Genomic DNA, 20,067 nt, shown 5'->3' with positions numbered 1-20,067 from the left:
TAACTGCCTTCTCCTTTAGTGGCTTCTTGCAGAAGGATTTGGAGTAAACTTGCATCGTTTTCCCTTCTAGAGAAGGGTTAAATTCCATTGTTCTGCTGTTGTATCAGTCACCTATGGAAGACCTCAAGGAAAAGACCAAATTGTTACCCCCATTCTTTTTAAGCTTGCGTAATACTTCTGATTCACCCTGGTGAAAATGGTGGATGTTTTCTAGGGCATACTTGGGGCTTCCCTTGTCCTTTGTGAACCCTTGATCATGCCTTATTACAGATTGACCGGGTTGCCTTGGCAGAGAAGTCAACAATGGAAAGGGTTCCCTCATTTCAGCAATTGTTGTTACCTTCACCAGCATGAAACCTCCCCTTTGACATTTGTCTTTGTATTGAGAGATTCCAGTATGTGCAACGGTCTCTGACTGAAAATATGTCAGCATTTGGGACAACCTCTTTGTGTTGGTGTGCTTTCGACGTGGTCCTTATTTTATGTGAGGCTGTAGTATAGCAATGAGATATTTAGCTATCCATAGATTACTCATTTCCACATTAGAATTCACGTATGCAGTACTTGCCATTCCTGAAAGCTTTTTGTATTATCACCTACTTGCTCTAATCTTAACCTTTCCCCCCTCCCATTCTCTCTAGGAATGGGCATTAACCCCCAGAATCCTCGCAGTTCAGGTCCCAACCAGGTGGGCCCGATGCCAACTCTTAGCCCAATGGGAATGACGCAGCCTCTAACTCACAGTAACCAGATGCCCTCTCCAAATGCTATGGGACCCAGTATACCTCCTCATGGGGTCCCTGGCCTGATGTCACACAATCCAATGATGGGTCATGGTTCCCAGGATCCACCAATGGTACCTCAAGGACGCCTGGGCTTCCCACAGGGGTTTCCTCCAGTACAGTCCCCTCCCCAGCAGGTGCCATTTCCACATAATGGACCGAGTGGAGGACAAGGCAACTTCCCAGCTGGAATGAGCTTCCACGGTGAGGGACCTCTGGGACGTCCCACCAGCATGCCCCAAAGTTCAACGGATCCCGCACTTTGCAAGTCTGGAGGTCCCGGAGGACCCGATTCTTTCACTGTCCTAGGAAACAACATGCCTTCAGTTTTTACTGACCCGGAGCTGCAGGAAGTGATTCGCCCTGGAGCTACTGGAATACCAGAATTCGACCTGTCCAGGATTATTCCATCAGAGAAGCCTAGCCAGACACTACAGTATTTCCCTCGTGGGGAAGTACCGGGCCGCAAGCAGCCACAGGGTGTTGGGCCTGGGTTTTCTCACATGCAGGGAATGATGGCAGAACAGAATCCGAGAATGGGGCTGGCATTAGCTGGCATGGGGGGGCCGGTGGGCGCACCTGATATTTCTCTTGGAGGAGCGTCATCCATGCCAGGTCACAACCCAATGAGACCTCCTGCCTTCCTGCAACAAGGCATGATGGGACCTCACCATCGGATGATGTCACCAGCACAACCAACCATGCCTGGCCAGCCCACTCTAATGAGCAACCCAGTAGGCATGATTCCAGGCAAGGACCGCGCTCCTACTGGGCTCTACAGCCATCCGGGACCTGTGGGTTCACCTGGTATGATGATGTCAATGCAGGGCATGATAGGACCCCAACAGAACATCATGATTCCTCCACAGATGAGACCCCGGGGAATGGCTGCTGATGTAGGAATGGGAGGATTTAGCCAAGGCCCTGGAAATCCAGGGAACATGATGTTTTAAGCTGCTACATAAGACTGGATGGTTCGATCCTTGTTGAGATGAGATTCCAGGTCCTGAGGGCTGCCTGAGAGCTCCAGGAGCACAGTTTGGCCATGCAATAGGTAAAAAAACAGACCAGAGGATGCTTTGGGAAATCTCGAATGTATGGAATTACCTGAAAACAAATGAATTCATTTTAACAGGTTGTTTTTTTAAAATTTATTTTTTAAAAATTATTTTTGTGTACTTGGATATCCTGTGATGGCACCTGCTTTGAGAATCTGTAGCTGTATTTTGAGAATTGCCATTTGTCACAAGTTGCACCATTCTCTCTGTATGTTTACGTCCTTTGGACTGGCTTCTCCCAGGACTCTTGGTTATTTTGGGGGGGTTATTTTTGTGTACTGTACTATATTGTAAAAGGGATTTTAGCAGAGACTTTAGTCTTTGGGGTGAGAGGCTGTTTACTTTTAGGTGGAAAATCCATCTTCAGAACTTTGGACTATTTTCCTTCAACTCCAATGTATAGAAAAACCAAACTACGACCTCAGAGCAGAGTATTAATGAAAAGCACAAAAGGAACTTAAGTTCAGTGAGGGGGAATCTTAAAAAAAAATAAGTTAAGGACATATTTTTCAAATTATGGAGTGCTATCAAGCACCTTTGTCTCTCCCTCCCACTCTTTAAAAAAAAAAAAAGGCATCTTGCCCCCCCTCCCTTTACTGTCTCCTCCTCTGGCAGCTGCAATACATTGTATTATTTTTGGGGAGTATATGTAGGAGAGCCCCTTCTCATTCTGAGAGTGTTGCTACTTTCAGGAGGAGGCTGGACTTTGACACTGTTACATTCTACAGTAGTCTTACTGTTCGTTCTCCTTTTCTTAGGACCCCCCCCCCCCCCGGTGACTTTATTAATGTGGGAGTGGAACAGACACTAAAAGTTATCCTGACCTTTTTTGTGGCTATCTTTTTTTTTGTTCCCCAGCGTAAAACGTTCTCTGTGTAACCTCCATTAAATTTGGTACAAAACCACTTGCCAGGGCTGTGGTGTCAGAAAAATAAAATATATTGTTTCTTACAAAAGCTATTTCTTTCCTCCTTTGCTACAGTCTAGCTTGCTTCTAAATATGCCTGTTTGTATCGGGTTTAAAGTGCTTGCGTATATGAGTTTCGGATCGCATCCTTCCGATAAGGTTTTTATGTTGCACACCAGGTAGGCTGCTTCTTAAACCCCTTTCACCCTCTCTCGGTGTAGAAGGGCATGGCTGTGCTACCAGTCTCACCTTTGTCATGGGGGCAGGTTAGCCTTAACACGGGTGCACAGGTGAAGATCCCCTAGCAGTGAGCAGCTGCTCAGGAACAGAGATATCCACTCTAGTCAGGCAACCAGAAAATGAATTAAGTTGTAAAATGTTTACCTTCAGTAATCCAAAATAAGTTTCAGATGAAGATCTCCAACTCCAAAGCCTGAGTACTGATCAAGCTGTAGGTAGTAACTCCCATTTCCTCGGAATCAGTTGTAATACAATCATAGTATCAACTGAATATTTGAACAGCCATGAGTTTGGTATCTGTTTACATTCATTAGGAAAGGGCCAGTGAGCTAGCACCTTTGTATATAAAAACCTTGAGACTTCTTACCTCTTTATTTTCAAAGTCTGTTTCAACAACTAACCTCACCTACCCCCAGTATTCCTTTGGAAGATCCATATTTGTGATGTGTCAAGTTTTCTCCAGCTACACAAAACAGGTTCTTCCAGGTTGCATTTCCCTTTTACTAGAGGGAGCAAACTATTACTAACCCTATGTTTCAGGTACAGAGGTTGCTGTAGCATTTGCACTGATTCGGGTCGTCAATTTGTATTCCCTATAACCCACAGGGCACAACACCAATCTGATTCAACATGCTTCTGTTACAATAAGTAACAGCCATTTTGAATACCCAGTGACTATCCACCTGTCTTGTCTTTGGGTTAGTTATATTAACATTGCTGCCTGCTTTTAGCATTCAGTCTGACAAAGTGCTTGTATCCAATTACATCTTTCCAGGCTTCTATCGGCCCGCTTCCATGTTTTTGCATTTTAGCTAACTGTAGCATTTCCACAACAGTTCACCTCTGGCCTACCTAGCCATATCAAGCAACACTTCGGTTATAAAGTGAATATGGCAATAATTATAATAAAATGGCTGGTTGAAGGTTCCAAGGAAAGAGACTTTGTCCTGCTAATGGCTGTAGCTTCTGACAACAGCAAGGCTATATATAGGTGTCCTGGAATGAAAGTTAAGCTCCAGTAAAATGCCTTAATTGAGAATTTTGAAAGACTAGTTTAGTGGTTCAGTTTAGCTGCTAAAGGACCACAGGGAACTTAAAACAAAGAGTAGCACTAGCTTCAGCACATTGAATGTCTTAGTGGAGCTCAAAAGCAAATGTAGCAGTAGGTGCAGAGTGGTTGGTGTCCAATTAATGTTCTCTTACTGACAGGCAATTTTCAGGAACCCCCCGTTTCCGGGTTGGGATCTTTTGGAGCAGCTTTGGCTAGGGACAGGGATTATTTAAAATTGCCTTGCCTCCCCTTTTCACTGGTGTATGCCTTCTGTCAGCAGAGGGCTATCACTTGGCTGCCATCTGCAAGATTCCATTAATTTGAAAAACTGGGTTACAGTAACCACTTTTTGGATATTAAGCCACCACCAACTCTTACCGCAGCCAGGGACCCAATTTTCAAAATGTAGCAGCAGCATTCATCCCTGTTATACTTTACATTACTTGAACTGTCCTGTTAGCAGAGTTAAACCAGAAGTAAATGACACTTTTCTTTATGGCGTTTGAAAAGACAAATGTTGTGAATAATGTTTTAGTATTACTAATCATTTATCTGTTCTACGTCTCTTCTCACTGAGAGCAAAGCATTTTATATTCCTCTGGATTAGCACTGTAAGTTGAAAGGGCATTTAGAAAATCCTCCAGCGGACAGAGACCAGCTCTGCATCCTCTTGGAACCAGCTCCTGCGGAAAGACAAGACAAATCAACATTTACGTCACCAAAAAAATGCCATTACAAGAGGCCCTTGGGCAAAAAATAAATAAATCTCGTACACTTTGTGGTCCCTCCAGATTCTATTAGACTCCTAACAGTACCAGTCAGTGGTCAGAGATGATGGCATTTGTAGTCAAGTGACAACTAGAGGGCCAGAGTCCTGATATCCTGACATACAGCATCACTACTGCCAGCCTTGCAAAGAGAGTTGCTTTAAAAGTTACAAAAAGTTAGCTTGAAACAGGTATGAGATCCCCGCATTCCAGATTCAGGGATTTATCTGTTAACAGCCTTTGTATTTAGATGTTGTGCAAGCTAGAGTATGGAATTTGCGTCCTGCCCAAATCTCACTTGAGGTCCCATTTATATGTGTAACATCATCACCATGGAGCCTCCTACCTCTCCATTGTAGAGCAGCCGTATAAACCAGTCCTTGGAACGCTGGTAGAGTTCTATTGTCATGTCTGCTGCGTATGGAGGCCACTTGGAATCAAAGACCCCCAGAGCCAATAGCAGTGGGAAGAGGGTAACATCGTGAATAGCATACAGAGCAAGCTTTCTAAAATAAAAGAAGAAGTGACCAATAATTCAGTCTTGCTCATGACATACATTGTGTATAGCAGCCATTGCAGCTGCATTTTCCATTTACACTGAATCTCAAGTCAGTTGGTAGATGTAATAAGCTAAATTGAGAATTATCAGGCTAATAGCATTCCTTCCTCTTTGTTCTCTGTCTTCCACATGCGAGCACCTAGTTTGTATTTGTTCATATGAAACTGCTTTTGTGAGCCAAGTTCTACATAACATCCATTTAAAGTTAGAATACTTACAAGTCACCTTTACCCAGTTAAAAATATATAGACAAATCTTAAATGGTGCAATTGTCACTGTTCCATCAACTCCTGCTCCCCTTGATTTATCCCATTTCCCCTTTCAATGTTTTTAGCTTGTAGATGCTGCTCAATGGGATGTTCTGCCAAGACCGTAAATACCAATAATCTACATACCTGGCCTTGATTTCAGGAGAGGAAGGGTTCATTGCCGCCTTAATGTTCTTCTCTATTATATTGAGTAGAGGACCAACTGACATCTTGAGAGACTCTCTAGTCAGAAATATAACAAAACAGAGATCCATTTTTTTAAAAAAAAAAGTTTCTAACAAGAGTTGCGACATCTTTTAACAGTTCTAGATAACTGGCAGAACTTAATCGGAACAGGAGCAGGTTTAAAAGTAAAGGTTCCTGGCTAGCAGGGACACACATGACGACACACATGACTAGTCTGCATAAGAAGTCCATGTTTTAAAACAGAAGAGTGATTCTGTGTTTTGTCTTGCAGATATCCCCAGGCTTACCACCCATACCATCCCTGGGACTGCTCACCTTAAATTTGATTTTGTGACATAAAGGAGTGAGTCTATAGCCCTCTGCTCGATCAGTTCCATGAAACTCTTCAGAATAGGGCAACTAGGCAGATCATGTGCCTAAAAGACAGCATAGTGTGAATTAAAATAACAACTCTAAGGCTGCAGTGACAAATGGCACCACTACTTTAGATCAGGCATGGACACACATGTGCTTATCATTAGATATCATAACATGGACATGCACTTGAACAAGTTGTGTTAGACAAGGAACTAGGCCATTCCTCTAAGTCTAAAGACGAAGAACAATGTGAACAGATAGATATATGAATAGTGATATTACTGTTACAATAAGCAAGTGAGTGATTCCCTTTAAAAACAACAAGCCTTTAGTTTTAACTTGGACAACCTGAAAACATCTTCATGTAGTGGACAGATTTCAGTTCAAGACATATGAATGGTCCCATTCATATGTCTTGATTACCATTTCCTCCCATGTCTTATGTTACTGCCACAGTCAGGCAACGTAATTACCTGAAGTGGCACAATATTCATTTTGTTTGTTTATTTAACAAATTTATATAGTGCTTACTTCAAAAAGAAAGACCCAAGCAGTTTACAAAAGCAATATAAAAACCAAACAGCAAGTTACCATACATACTCGTGTATAAGCCAACCTTTTCAGCACATTTTTTATGCTGAAAAAGCTCTCCTCGGCTTGTATTCGAGTGAGGGTCCCCTTTGCTACTGTCGGAGGTGGTGGCGGTGGAGGAAAGAGCAGCCCAAAAGCAGCCCTTTCTGGCGGCTGCTTCCTCCTCCGCCTCTGCCGCTGTCAGTTTTCTGCTTGTTTGTCTGTTAGTCGCCATCTACACGCACAGGCACTCCGGCCCACCAGGAGGTTTGCGGTGTGGTGAACCGGCTTACACTCTAGTCAGTAAGTTTTCCCAATTATTTCTGTGGTAAAATTAGGTGCCTCAGCTTATATTTGGGTCGGCTTATACTCGAGTATATACGGTACAGTAAAAAATTAAAATATAAAACCAGTAATTTTAAAACAATTGCATAATGGGTCAATGCATCTGGCTGTTAACCAGAAGATTGGTGGTTCGAGTCCACCCTGGGACAGCGGTGGACAGGATTCCTGCATTGCAGGGGTTGGACTTGATGACCCCCGGGACCTCTTCCAACCATAGAATTCTATAAGACTGGATCAGAAGGACAACAGTAGGATAGGGGAAAGTTTACAATGAGGAACCTAGGTTTCATTTCATTTCATTTCCTACGAGTTTTAAGTATTCAGGTCAGTGAGGCGTATTGTTGTACAAAAATGGCTTTCAAACTCGGCTGCAGGAAACCCTGGGGTGGTTAGAAGCATCTCGGAGAAAGAAGCTCCATAATGACGGTGCATGGCTTTTTCAGACAAATCTATAAAGAAAGGGAGCCCTGAATGTTGAAAGCACATATTTGTATTGCTGTTAAATGCTTTGCTTTTACTGATTGGTAATTATACTGGTTTACCCAGCTAGAGCATTATTTTTCCTATTACAACATTTCTAGCCTACTCTATATCTATTGATCTCAGGATAAGATATAACAACAAAACAATCCTTGGCCACTTAAAAGCCTAAGCATCCGTAATAGTCATGTTCAGCATACAGTATTCCCTCTGCTGTAACTGATGTAACCCCTTAAAATGTCTCGGCATGCAAGCTTTTCCCACATCCAGTTTAATCTTTAGTGCCAAACCTGAGATAAAGTGGAGTAGCAGGCCTTTGCCAATATCCCACCTTGGACCACTTACTAGGTCCAACTCAGGATGTATTATCTGTTCATATGATGCACTGGGGATCAATCTAATATTGGGAGCACAGATACACCCTAAGGAGGGAATTACAGAATTGGACCCAACCCCTCCCTGATATCATACTAACTGCTTCATGTAACCTACTTCTGTGTCATCAGGTCCTAGGTAAGATCTAAGAGAAATTCAGTCAATTTTACAAGCTACTTTGGAGATTTTCATAAGCAACGACAGCAAGAACTTATCTATTTTGCCAGTGTAAAAGGCAACACATTTTTGGGGGATGGAGAGAAAGATAAAAAGGAGAAGTGTTAAAACAATTAACACAAAAGACAAAAAATGTGATGTTTGAAGAGGGAGTTGAAGGAAGACACATGATTTCCTCTCTTGCAGAGCTGTCTTGGTTTTCCGATTTGCAACAAGAGTTACTCTGCTGAATAGTTGCTAGCACAGAAATGGTGAACACGTGGCCTTCCATACATTGCTTGAATACAACTCCCATCATCCCTGGGCATGGGGTATTCTGGCTTGGGCTAATGGGAGCTGGAGCCCATCAGCACCTGGGCTGCCACACTGCTCCACTTCAGCACAGCTTCTCTCACTGACCTGCATGAATCAACTTGGATGGCTAAAGAAAACAGGCTTGTTCCTACGAAGGCACAGCATACCTGTTCTGCAAAAATGTTGTCAAAAAGCAGAAAGAAGTCTGCCCCATTCTTGCTGTCAAGGCCCATCTTCTCTTTAATGGTCTTCAGATCCTCCGCAATTCCTGGTTGCAGAAGAAGCACATTGGCCAGCCTCTCTCTGTCAAGGAAAAACGAAAGCTTCAGAATAATGCATAAATGGTAATCTGCACAAGCTACTGTGCTTGAATCCCCCTGCTTGTTAGAAGGGAAAAAGGAGTGTAGGGCTGTTTGGCTTAAAATGATTGCTTGACCAATAGACAACTAAATGCATCAGAATTAGTTACAAAAAAGAAAGAGGTCTTAAGCACGTGAAAGTAATTTTTCCTTAGTTGACTCAGATCTTTTTCAGGGCAAATAACTAAATAGCTCTTGCCTCACTAGGGCAGATGTTAATGACCAATGGTGCACCAGATGTTGCTGGACCCCACCTCCCATCAGCCAGCACGGCCAGGAGTGATGGAATTTGAGAGCCCAGCAACATCTGGAAGGGACCACAGGTTAGCTGCACCATTGTACAAGAGTAGCCTATGGCCAGGGGCACGAAGTGGGGGGGGGCGTGGGGCCAGGTCCACAGGGAATGCTTGCATCATGTGTGCACGCCACACTGATGTTGCACGGCCCCAGGCCCCTTCAATTGCAGGGACAAGGTGACAAGCTTGCCTACAGCCACCTTTGAAAATTCCTAGTTTTGCCACAGCTTCCCTGAAAAGGAAACTGTTACGGATGCAGTTCTTAAAAGAGAAGCAGAATTGCATACGGGGTTGTTTTAGAATATAGTGATTATAATAGCATCGTATTGGCTCTGCCAGGAGTTAGGGAATTGGCGTTCACTCTCTGTCCCATGGGCTTTTGACACAAGCGTGATCATACTTGCTTTTATTTGAGCCGACTGGGCACCAGTTACGCAGTTCACCGAATCACTAGAATTGTCAAGCAGCATATTAGAGAGCCCTTTCCCATCATAATCCCAGAGGAGCCTACAGCAAGCACAATAGCCGCTCCACAAAATGCAACCGGTCGCTACAGTATAAGTTTGGGGAAACAAATGCTATCATCTGAGCCGTTTAAATAGTCAAGCTGTGAGACACAGAAGTATGGTAGGCTACTTCATAAGTTTTCATTCCAACTGCTTTTTTTTAAATTGAAAATAGTTTATTCACAACATAGTTGCACAACTACTCTAACATACAATAAGAGCATGATTTGCTTTGGCCATTTTGTTCTCGTCTCACAATCTTACACGTCAGCAGCTTTTAGGCTATGGCTAGATCTGACACAATCATTCCCTAAGGAGACTTTTGCAATGGCATAAAAAGTGCAGGGAAAGAGGCAAGGTAAGAATGGCAAGCCTGGGCTTGCTTCACAGAGGAACACTGGAACTGTTCTGTGAGGGATGCAACAAGCCAACCGCCCCCAGGAAGTCAGAAGGTGTCTTTCAGGTTCAAGCGTGTATGAAGGCTCAAACTGAAGCATGTGAAAATGTGCAGCTCCCCAGCCCAGCAAACCTTTGCATGCTGACTGCACAAGTTCCTGATAAAGATGATTCTGAATGCAGCTCAATCCTTCTTGCAAAAGGAGGAGCAGGGGTGGCTAGGCTATGCTCCTCTGCCCAGTTTGAACACTTCTCACATGTTCTTTTAAATGCTTGAACAGATCCAGAACCGTTCACAGGGTTTAGGGGAGCACATTGCTTTTGGCAATCAACTGATGTCATGCATATAATTTAGGTCAAGGTCTTCTGAAAGGCCTTGCTGCAATAACTACTGCACCCTCTGTCTGCACAGTGGCACCAGACAGAATGTTTGTGGCAAGATACCTGTTCATGACTTTCAGTCCATGGCAGTTCACTGGGTTGGGATAAAGGATTTCAGAGTCTGCTTCATCTGTAACTATGGTAATGGGTCCTGTACAAGACAAAAAACATTGAATGCACTTGCAGTTCATGGTTTAAAGTTTCGGGCTGTTGAGAATTAATTCAAACACATCTTGTACTGATTTAAAATAGTTTATAATCCTAGGACAATCTCTTACCCATCTCGACCCTCATTTGTGCAAAGCTCATTAGGGAACTTCCCCTGCACTTGGGAGCATACAAGTCTATGCTCCCAATTACATTTGTGCTTCAAGCAAGCATTAAATCATGCCTGCAAACTAATAAGGCAAGAGCCCACTGTGCTAAATGCTCAGCAAAGCACACTTATTAACACATGCCTTCAGATACTTGTTGGTGATATATTCTGCTCTTACACAGAACGACTTACACCACATGATTCTCTTACTTGTAAATTAATTTACACCACAGCATGCCATTATCTTAATCAAAGCAGTTTGTAACAGCCACCGTTGTAAACATTGGGGTTTACAAAACCAGAAGTAAGCGCAGCGTTCTTCCCTTCTTAATCATTTCCCAATAATCAGGTTTAACACAATAATAGTTTCTGCAAGAAATAGTGGTTTCTGCACAAATGTTTTGGTAGCAGAACTTTGCAATTTACTTAATCCTAGTATCAAAACTTTTGAGATTTAACTTGTTTGTTCCATTCTTCTTCCTGGTCTCTGTGCAGCTCCACATATAAGTTTGGTGCCTGCTCAGAGCAGCGTTTGAGAGCCGGGTCGGTTATCTGTGGCTCTCTGGATGTGGTTGGTAACTCTAGCTCCCATCTGCTCCAGCCAGCATTGGCAATGGCCAGGGACGGTGGGAGTTTTAGTCCAGCAACATCAAGAGGACCCAAGTTACCCATCTTTCTGTAAAGCTGGGCAACTAAAGGTTCTGAATAGAGGCTCATTCCCAACCTTCAAGGTGCATGCCACACGCAGTATGGCCATTGCCTTCCCATTTAGTTTTGTTCCGGCTGCCAGTTAGCAGCATCATTTCAAACCTTCTCCTTAGGAACATAAGAAGAGCCTGCTGGATTAGCTAAGGTCCCACCTAGTCCACAATGGCTGACCAGTTGCCTATGGGAAACCCTCAGGCAGGACCTGAGTGCAACAGTGCTCTGACCACCTGTGATTCCAAGCAAATGGGACTAATAGCTGGGTCAGCCTTCCCCAATGTGGTCCCCCCCCCATGTTTTGAACCACAACTCTGATCATGGGAGTTGGGAGGAAGATGGAACTAGCCAATTTCCCTTTCTGCCCCCCTTTTCCTTCTCATTCTTTCTGCCTGCATTGTCTCGTTTTTCCTGTAAATTTTGGATTTATTTATTTTAATAATAATAATAATAGTAATAATAATAATAATAATAATAATAATAATAATATACCGCCCTATGCCCAGAGGTCTCAGGGTGGTTCACAGAATAAAGTCAAAATATAAAACCACAAAATACATAATCAAAATAAAGAACAACCCCCCAATACCCCCCCCCAAAAAAACACATTTTAAAAGGGCATAGAATGTCAATCAAATGCCTGGTTAAAAAGGAACATTTTTGCCGGGTGTATAATGAAGGTGCCAGGTGAACTTCCCTGGGGAGGGCATTCCACAGACAGGGAGCCACTGCAGAGAAGGCCCGTTTTCGTGTTGCCACCCTCTGGACCTCGAGGAGGAGGCGGCACATGAAGGAGGGCCTCAAAAGATGATCTCAGAGACTGGGTAGGTTCATATGGAAAGAGGCAGTCCTTGAGGTAATGTGGTCCTGAACCGTTTTAAGGCTTTATAGGTCAAAACCAGCACTTTGTATTGGGGCCGGAAACTAACTGGTAGCCAGTGCAGTCAGACTAGGATCGGTGTAATATGCTCAGACCGTCTTGCTCCAGTGAGCAACCTGGCCGCTGAATTTTCCATCTCCTTCAGTTCTCAAGGGTAGTAGGGTGTCAATGGTGCAATGGGCATGATGCAAGGTGTGCTGACTACGGGGGTCAAGCTCTCTGCTGTATCAGAAACTTATGATTGATGTTTGCCCTGCCTGGGTAAAGGGAGGCATGTAGAGGATACCTGCATGCATTAACAAAGGATTGTGAAGCAGGCATGCAGCAAGAGGTATACTTGTGGGAGCAGCAGGGGTCTGGGCCCTTCTAAGGCCAGCTCTGCAACATGCTACTAGCTCCTGGGCCAGATGCAGTTGCCATGGTGAGCTCACCTACTGAAAACGTTCCCAAAATGATGCAGTGCATGAGCTGCACCCAATTGCATGACTGTACAAATAAAAGCCCACCAACACCACAAACCTTGCAAACTACATCCTCTACCCTAGGAGTTGCAGCAAGGGAGCCAACATAGCACTCCTTTTCTGAGTAGTCACCAGTTCCTTCTAAACGTGAAATTCCTCATTTAGAGTGCAAGTGTAGCCTATCAGAATCCACTAGGGCAGTGTTTCTCAAGCTCAGGTCCCCAGCTGTTGTTAGACTACAACTCCCATCATTCCTGGCCATTGGTCCTGCTAGATAGGGATGATGGGAGTTGTAGTCCAACAACAGCTGGGGACCCAAGTCTGAGAAACACTGCACTAGGGTATGGCATAATAGACAGTGATAAACAGAAGATCTAGAAAGAGAACAGTGGTGTAAAGGGCAATGATCTCTGTTAGGAGAGAGACTCCAAGGCAGGACTGCGAACAGAGGAGCAAGGAGCTCCCCTTCATTGCTGACCTTCTTTCTGCTGTTGGAACAGCCCAGCTAGCAAACACCGCGTGGACTCCAGATTCCGAACAATGTTAGTGGAACGGACACTGAAAGACAGAAGGCAGCCAATGAAATGGGAACACAGTGGGCTGCTCCCTGTACAAACTGACACGGGGTGGGACTTGAGGGGTTTCAGCAATCTGTGAGCCACCAATATGGCAGTACCAAGCGCTGCTATCTGTTCTAGCTGGAGATTCTTAACAAACTGAACACAGTGGTGTGGGGAAAAAGCAAGCGAGGACTTTGGATGAAACTTTGCTAAGGCTTATGATGCCGTGTGGGCTGGGAGGGAGCGGAACAGTCAGCAGGAAGAGCAAGAAAGCTGTTAGGAAGGAAATTGGAGTGTTCAGAGACTCACAAGACCTCAGAAGGTTTGAATGCTGGTGAGAGGAAATGGGTCTCCTCAATGTAACGTCTCCTTAGCCGTTTCCCCAGTGCAAACGTCTGCTGCATTCCTACTTTTGTCAGCTGGCCTGCATTCACTCCGCCCTGGGAAGAGAAAAGCTCTGTTGAATGGCTGAAAAAATAAACGGAGATTCAACATTTCCAAAGGAATACATGTTGGGTCACCTTCAGCACTGTTTTTTTGTAGCTTTCTTCGAAAGGAGAATAAGGTCTTGGCCCACCAGCCAGGTTCGTTACTGTGTAGTCCAACTTTGTTTCGGCAGGCGTCTCCAAAAGAGCAGGGTCCCATGCCACCTGTTCCAAAAACAAGGATGAAGGAAAAGAAAAAGCATTTGAGTAGGCAAACTGGGACCTTCAAATAGCTAGAAGAGGTTGACAACCCACTACTGTGGAAAATCAAATTTATTTCAGTGGGCTTAGAGGCATGGCAAACTCTGCAAGCTTTGTGCTAAAACATCTCATTCAATGCTCAGGCTGTGCTGCTGCAAGAGGAGCAGGCAGTGACAGATTTCGCAATCTTCTTACTCCAGGATTTTGAAATATACAAAAACATCAATGTAGGCATACTTTCTGGGTGTGCCCATGCATGCTCTAATGTCTTGAAAAAGTGGCTGCGGCCTCAGCAATGTTTTTACAATGGCAGTAGGGAGCGCTCCTACTCCTGTGTTTGGAGAAGCAGTCAGAGCATGGCAAGGCCTTCTTGGCTGGCTCTGCTTTGTGTGTGTAACAAGAGGAGCAGCAGCAGTAGCAGCGAATAGCTTGTTCCTGTGTGTCATTCTTAGACTTCGTGGAGGAGTAGGAGTGGGGTCAGCCTGTGAGGAGTTTTGGGTTTGCTTTGGGGATGACTCAGAAGCCATAATGCAAAGTAGTGACTATGGGATTGGGGGGGGGCGCAGATGGGCTCTGTGTGTTCACCTGTGTCTCCATCCCTTCTTTTTACCCCCCCCCCCCTTTGTGTGTCTTTGTCTGTTGTTCTTCTGCCTTGTGCTCGCTCTCCTTTTGTTCGGCTTCATAAGAACTGTGTTTCAATTTAATTTACTGGGTAAGCACACCCCTAATGAAATGTGCTGCACATGCCTTATGGACACCATCATCAGGAAGTCTTGCGAAAATGGATCTCTGCAGAACTGCCAGGGCTAAAATACTATATTCAACTCTTTTGCTGGTTAAAGAGTCAACTGAGGATTGCTTGCAATTCTTTTAGTCAGGGTTACAAATACAGAGAACCAAACCATGGTCCTTGTTCAGCGCCTCAATTATAGCATCACCTACGGCAGGTGTTCCCACCCTGCTCAGCTGATTCGTGGAGGACAAGGCTATCAATGGCCACCAGCTATGGAGGCTATGTTCTACCTCCACTGTCCGAAACAAAATACCTCTGAAGACCAGTTATGTGTGGTGAGAGCACTGTTGCACTCAGGTTCTGCTTATGGTACTCCCATGGGCATCTGATGGCCACTGTGAGAACACAGTGCTAGACTAGATATGCTTCATCCAGCAGGGCTCTTAAGTTATTAAACAGCTGGTCCTTAGAGGAAAAGCTGGTAAGCTGGGTGGGGGGCTCCCAATCCTTGCCCTATTCCAAGCACTTGCCTTTGGAAACACTGCAACACAGAAAATACAAATGAGGCTTGCACATATCTGGAATGTTTAAAATATCAGGGTTTCTCTGTATTCATCCTAAGAGGCATATCTGCCATCAATAGTTCTTGGCCATTTCCCCAGAAATTCCACTTTAAAGTGTATGAGTTTAGGAACTTTAAAAAGAGCAATCTCAATTTCTTCACAACTGCACTTCCTACTGATCTAGGTGGTAAATCTGCCAAATCTGTTCATCACCAGAAGTTATCACAAGTTGCTAGGTAGAGCCAAGAGAGGAACATGGTGCATAAGGAAAAATAAACACAACCATTAATTCTATTCCAGCTACAAAATCAAGAGGAAATGCAGGTGTTGGGTAAGTAGTTCATAAACTGGGTAAGTAGAAGTTGCAATGCCTTCTCTCATCACCTGTTTATGAAAAACAGTGGCACAGACAAACTTTGATCTGGTTGAAGCAGAGTGAACAATTTCCAAATCTGACTATATAGCTGCCCTGAGCCCAGCTTTGGCTGGGGAGGGTGGGCAGGATATAAATAAATAATAATAATAATAATAATAATAATAATAATAATAATAATTATTATTATTATTATTATTATTATTATTACAGACTGGTTGATGTTCTGCACTAATGCAAATGCATGTTTATGCATGCATCTCCTGAAGTTAAAAGGGCAAGAGGCAAGCACCCCAATCAAATTATTTATAGTAGTTAGTTAGCCTATGGGTTGGTAACATTCAAGATAGGAGGAGATGCACAAAACAAGGCTATAGAGAATTAGCACTATAAATGAGTCACTATTATCACTCATCAATAGGCACATAACATACAATTTTGAATATTGCAGGGGTTGTATTCTAACTTCCTTCAGCATGGCCAGTGGTCAGGGATGATGATGGGAATTGTTGTCCAGCAATGTCTGCAGGACTGCACACTCTCTGGCATACAGTTGCATTTACACCTTCCAGCGCTCACAATTTGGGCCTGTAGCACCCAGCTGGTAATGAAGGAAGCATCTCATGGTTGACAGGCAGCAGAGCAGCCCAAGCTAGCACACCCCACCAGTATGAATGGCAGGCATTAAGCAAGTGACCACAATAGAGTTGACCTCACATGGAGCTCACTCCCTTAGCTCTGCAGCAGCCCACATTTTAACATAATTCCCACGTTTGTTTCCATGTTCTCTAAATTTTAGAGAATGCCAAGGCACTCTGGGGCAAATATCCACTTTATCAGATTGTGGGTTGGCAGTATAAAGGTGTCTTATTGCTGTACCTGCTGTACTTTGGCCTGCGTTCCGCTTGGTGGCTACTGGCACTGAGCAAAGCCAAATTTTCCACCTATGCTTCCTTCACCTGCTGCCTCGTGAAAATGCCCACACTGACAGCCCTGAGCTAGTAAGCTCAGCAACCTCTGCTGCTCCTCGGACCACTTCCGCTTCCTCCAACCTGCTCCTGATGTGCCAAATGGCTTTTTAGGTCAGCTGGAAAAAAATGCAGCACCTTCTTTAGGAATTGATTGCTGTTAGCACCAGGAATTTCCAAGCCCAGGGCATCATCAGCTCCACTAGTATTTCTGCATGAACATGCCTGATAATTATTTGGCAAGCTGCTGCTTTTCATGCCAATTTACAGCACTGGGTTATAAATACATTTTTTAAAATCACAGGTGCATAATACCTGGTAGGGTTGTTACAAAGATTAGTGAGACAATGTAGCAGAGATACTTTTAACACTTAAGGATACAATATTAACATGTTCTTTTAACCCCCCCCCTTTTACCACTATCACAACCAGGCACCCCCAACTAGCTGCCCCCCCTGTGTGATCTTGGCTGAGGCTTGCCTGTGTTGCCCAGATCCAGGGGCAGCATCAGAGGGGGCGGTACCAGGGGGCTCCACTCAAAGCCCCCACTTGCTGAGCCTCCTGGCCCTGCTGGACATCCTTTTGTCATTGTCCACCTGCCCTCTTAGGAACAGGAAAGTTGCAAAGCATCAGCTGTGCATGCAGGAAGTCCCAAGTTCAACCCTGGGCGTTTCCAGGTAGGACTGGGGGAAGCTCCTGCCTGAAGCATAGCCAGTGTGGACAACGGATCAGCGGTCTGACTCTGTAGATCTTCCTAGCCAGCAAACAGCGAGGAGAGCAAAAGGGACCCTCACCTTGTGCTTCCCACTTGGGTGGTTGTGTGGATGGGTGTGTGTGCGCGCACGCATGCAAGTGAACAGACAGCGGGTGTGTGTGTGTGCTGGGGTGCTGTCTTGAATAAAATATGGGGGGCAGGTGACCCCCAACCCCATATAATTGATCACAAGGCACTGCAGGCACACATACTATTTGAATCACAATGCCCATCAACTTGGGGGGCAGCCACCTCCAATATTTTATTGGGGGGGTCAAATAATATTTTACTTACCTAGGAGTTGGCACCTATGGTGAGGGGCAAGAAGCCAAGAGGGGTCGAACCAACCCAGGGAGGGGTATATTGCTGAATGTCGCCCCCCCCCACAAGCTGATGCTTCCCCCATGGCCCTTGTTTTTGGGAAGGGCCAGAGGAAAAGGGAAATGGCATGTATGCATTGACCGCATTATTTCTGCCTGGGGTTCAAGGCGGCATAGATGGTTTCCCCTCTCCCCATTTCATCCCGACGACGACACTGGGAGGCAGGTTCGGCTGGACGGCAGACACTGCCTGGCCCAAGGTGACCCGCTGGTGGCCGAGCGGGACGGCGAGCCCTGCTCTGCCAGCTCCGTCCCTCTCCTTCCACCCCCGGGCGGCGGGCCCCCTCACCTGCTCCACATCGGGGATGGGTCTCAGCGGAGTGCGGGCGCCGTGCCGGAAAAGAACCTGCACCAGCTTCAGCTCCAGCGGGTCGTCGCCGTCGCCGTCGCCGTCGCCGCTTCCGCGCGGCGCTTTGCTCCTCCTGGGCTCGGCCAGGGCTCTCCTCTTGCTCGCTACGCAGTACGCCAGGGTGCCCAAGATGCCCACGCGAGCCCACAAACTCATGCTGACGGAGCGAGGCAGGTGGCGCGGGACCCTCGCAGCGAGTCCGAGAGCGGAGCAGCTCGCCGCTTGCGCAGCTGCCGGCAGAGTTGAGAAAGCAAAAGTTGCTGCTGCTGCTGCTGTTACCTCACGGGAAACCCGCCTTCCTCTTCCAGCGCTGGCGCGAGGAAACGCCGAGGCTCGCGGAACAGAGACCTCCTCCCTCCTCCCCCTTTTCAGCAACGCCGCCCGGGTGCAGCTGCTCGCCGGCAGGAGATTCGGCGCCACCCCCAGGAGGACCCTGGGAAATGCGGTTTCTTCAGCCGGGCGCCTGCCCCGACCAGGAGCCACCAGAAGACTACATCTCCCAGCGGGCGTCGGGGCGCTCTTTCCCAGCCGGTCACGTGTATGGCGTGGGAGTTCCCACGGCCGGGCTTGTGAGCATGTTTCAGCCGGCGAAGTGGGAGGACAGCTTTGCCTGCGGGCTTAATCCGCCCTCTGGTTGGGCTCTGCAGCAAACATGAGAGGCATGGGATCTGAGAGATGTCTCGCTTCTCTCCCCAGGACCATTCACTGAACTCATATGGGCGATCTTGTTGTATTCGTCTTATTTGTGCTCTCCCATCTTGCTGGGTTCTGCAGTGTGTCCAGTTTTCAAATTATTAGTGAATGCGTAGGGCACTTTATTCTGCTTTGTCCAGTTAGCTGCCATTCCTTGTCTCTGGGAAGTTCTGAACACTTTCAGCCGAATCCCACGTATGTAAGTCCAAATTTGTTCAGTGGAATTTACTTGCATAAACCTTTTCTCAATGATGGGGAGGGGGAGGAAATGCATACTGGATTCGCAAAACATTTGTACGTGCTTTTCATAAATATAGATTTATAAAGAATTTCTTTAAATAGGAAAACAGGACATTTCACCACAGTGTGGAAGACTATGATCAACCAGCTGTGCAGGTGCTAACTGTTGATGAGCAACTTCCAAAGTCCCTGCTTTCCATTCTTAAGGTTATTGTGCAGATCGAAACTGACTTGTTCTCAGTGGCTCCAACTGAGATGTATGGGTCAACCTGGATGGGATGCCACTGAGAGGGTGTTGAGTCGTAGGACCTTTTCCAGATGCTGGGATCACCAGAGGCAAGAGTTTCTGCAATATACATGCCTGCCCATCATAATATGAGCATTTCACCCATAAAGGAACAATGCTGGCTTCTCATTTGATTATACTGGCATAGGCACACTCGCCTGGCAGATACAGTATACTTCTGAATACCAGTTGCTGGAAACCACAGGAGGTGAGAGTGCTGCTGTGCTCAGATCCTGCTTGTGGGCTTCCCATAGGCATCTGGTTGGCCGGATCCAGAAGGCCTCTTCTTCTGTTCTTCTGCATGCATTCAGCATGATCTAAGCTCTTGTCAAGTCAGAGGAATGTGTCGGTACAACCATTCATACTCACACACCATATATATTGCTCCATGACACTCCGACTTGCCAGGGGCTTTTCACGAATCACTGGGTGAGTGGCATGGCATGGGTGTGGGCAGGGTGGCCCAAGGCACCTGGGGCAAAAATGCTCCACTCCCCTCCGACGGAGTCAGCAAACTCAGTAAGGATTGTCAAGAAGAAAGTAATCTTGGCAGGAGCGGAAGTGTTCCACAGAGCTTTGCTGCCAGCCCCTCTCTGTTCTTAGAGGCCAGGGAGACCAGTGGTAAATCTGGGTCACAGAACTGGGGTGCCATGCTTTGAGGGATGCTGCCTGAGGCAGCTGCCTCATGGGGCGGGCAAGGCTCTGAGTGGGGACTTACCAAACCAGACTACTGCTCTCCTGTCAGTCCTTTTTGGAAGGGACAGAGGA

At 45.8% G+C, this 20,067-nt stretch overlaps 2 protein-coding genes across 11 annotated transcripts in view; one reads left to right on the top strand and one right to left on the bottom strand.

The window, feature by feature from the left end:
* The window catches only part of BCL9 (BCL9 transcription coactivator), a 103,090-nt gene extending 100,294 nt beyond the window's left edge, over positions 1-2,796 (top strand). For all 10 annotated transcript variants that reach the window (XM_083611453.1, XM_083611455.1, XM_083611456.1 and 7 more), the window contains one exon: positions 642-2,796. In XM_083611453.1, the coding sequence (XP_083467579.1) occupies positions 642-1,735 (1,094 nt within the window). In that variant the 3' untranslated portion in view covers positions 1,736-2,796. The remainder of the gene's footprint in view (positions 1-641) is intronic.
* Positions 2,797-4,555: 1,759 nt separating this feature from the next.
* ACP6 (acid phosphatase 6, lysophosphatidic) lies at positions 4,556-18,631 on the bottom strand. The gene is made up of 10 exons (XM_083611665.1): positions 18,021-18,631; positions 13,796-13,924; positions 13,584-13,714; positions 13,193-13,272; positions 10,419-10,506; positions 8,585-8,720; positions 6,135-6,235; positions 5,760-5,855; positions 5,152-5,311; positions 4,556-4,721 (listed from the first exon to the last, which is right to left on the bottom strand). Exons 1-10 carry the CDS (start codon positions 18,234-18,236, stop codon positions 4,608-4,610), a joined length of 1,251 nt encoding a protein of 416 aa, XP_083467791.1. The 5' UTR covers positions 18,237-18,631; the 3' UTR covers positions 4,556-4,607.
* Between the last annotated feature and the right edge of the window lie 1,436 nt (positions 18,632-20,067).

The sequence above is a fragment of the Podarcis filfolensis genome (genome assembly GCF_964270895.1).
Source record: "Podarcis filfolensis genome assembly, chromosome: 4".
Taxonomy (NCBI): Eukaryota; Metazoa; Chordata; class Lepidosauria; order Squamata; family Lacertidae; genus Podarcis; species Podarcis filfolensis.
This window is presented reverse-complemented; position numbering and strand designations above follow the sequence as displayed.

Bases quoted from the DNA above. Each gene is read 5' to 3' on its own strand.
- ACP6 (XM_083611665.1), bottom strand. From the start codon at position 18,236: ATGAGTTTGTGGGCTCGCGTGGGCATCTTGGGCACCCTGGCGTACTGC. The intron at 5,856-6,134 runs GTGAGCAGTCCC...ATTTCTGACTAG, and splicing joins GTCACAAAATCAAATTTAAG to AGAGTCTCTCAAGATGTCAG. The intron at 5,312-5,759 runs GTATGTAGATTA...CTTTTATTTTAG, and splicing joins TCTCCTGAAATCAAGGCCAG to AAAGCTTGCTCTGTATGCTA.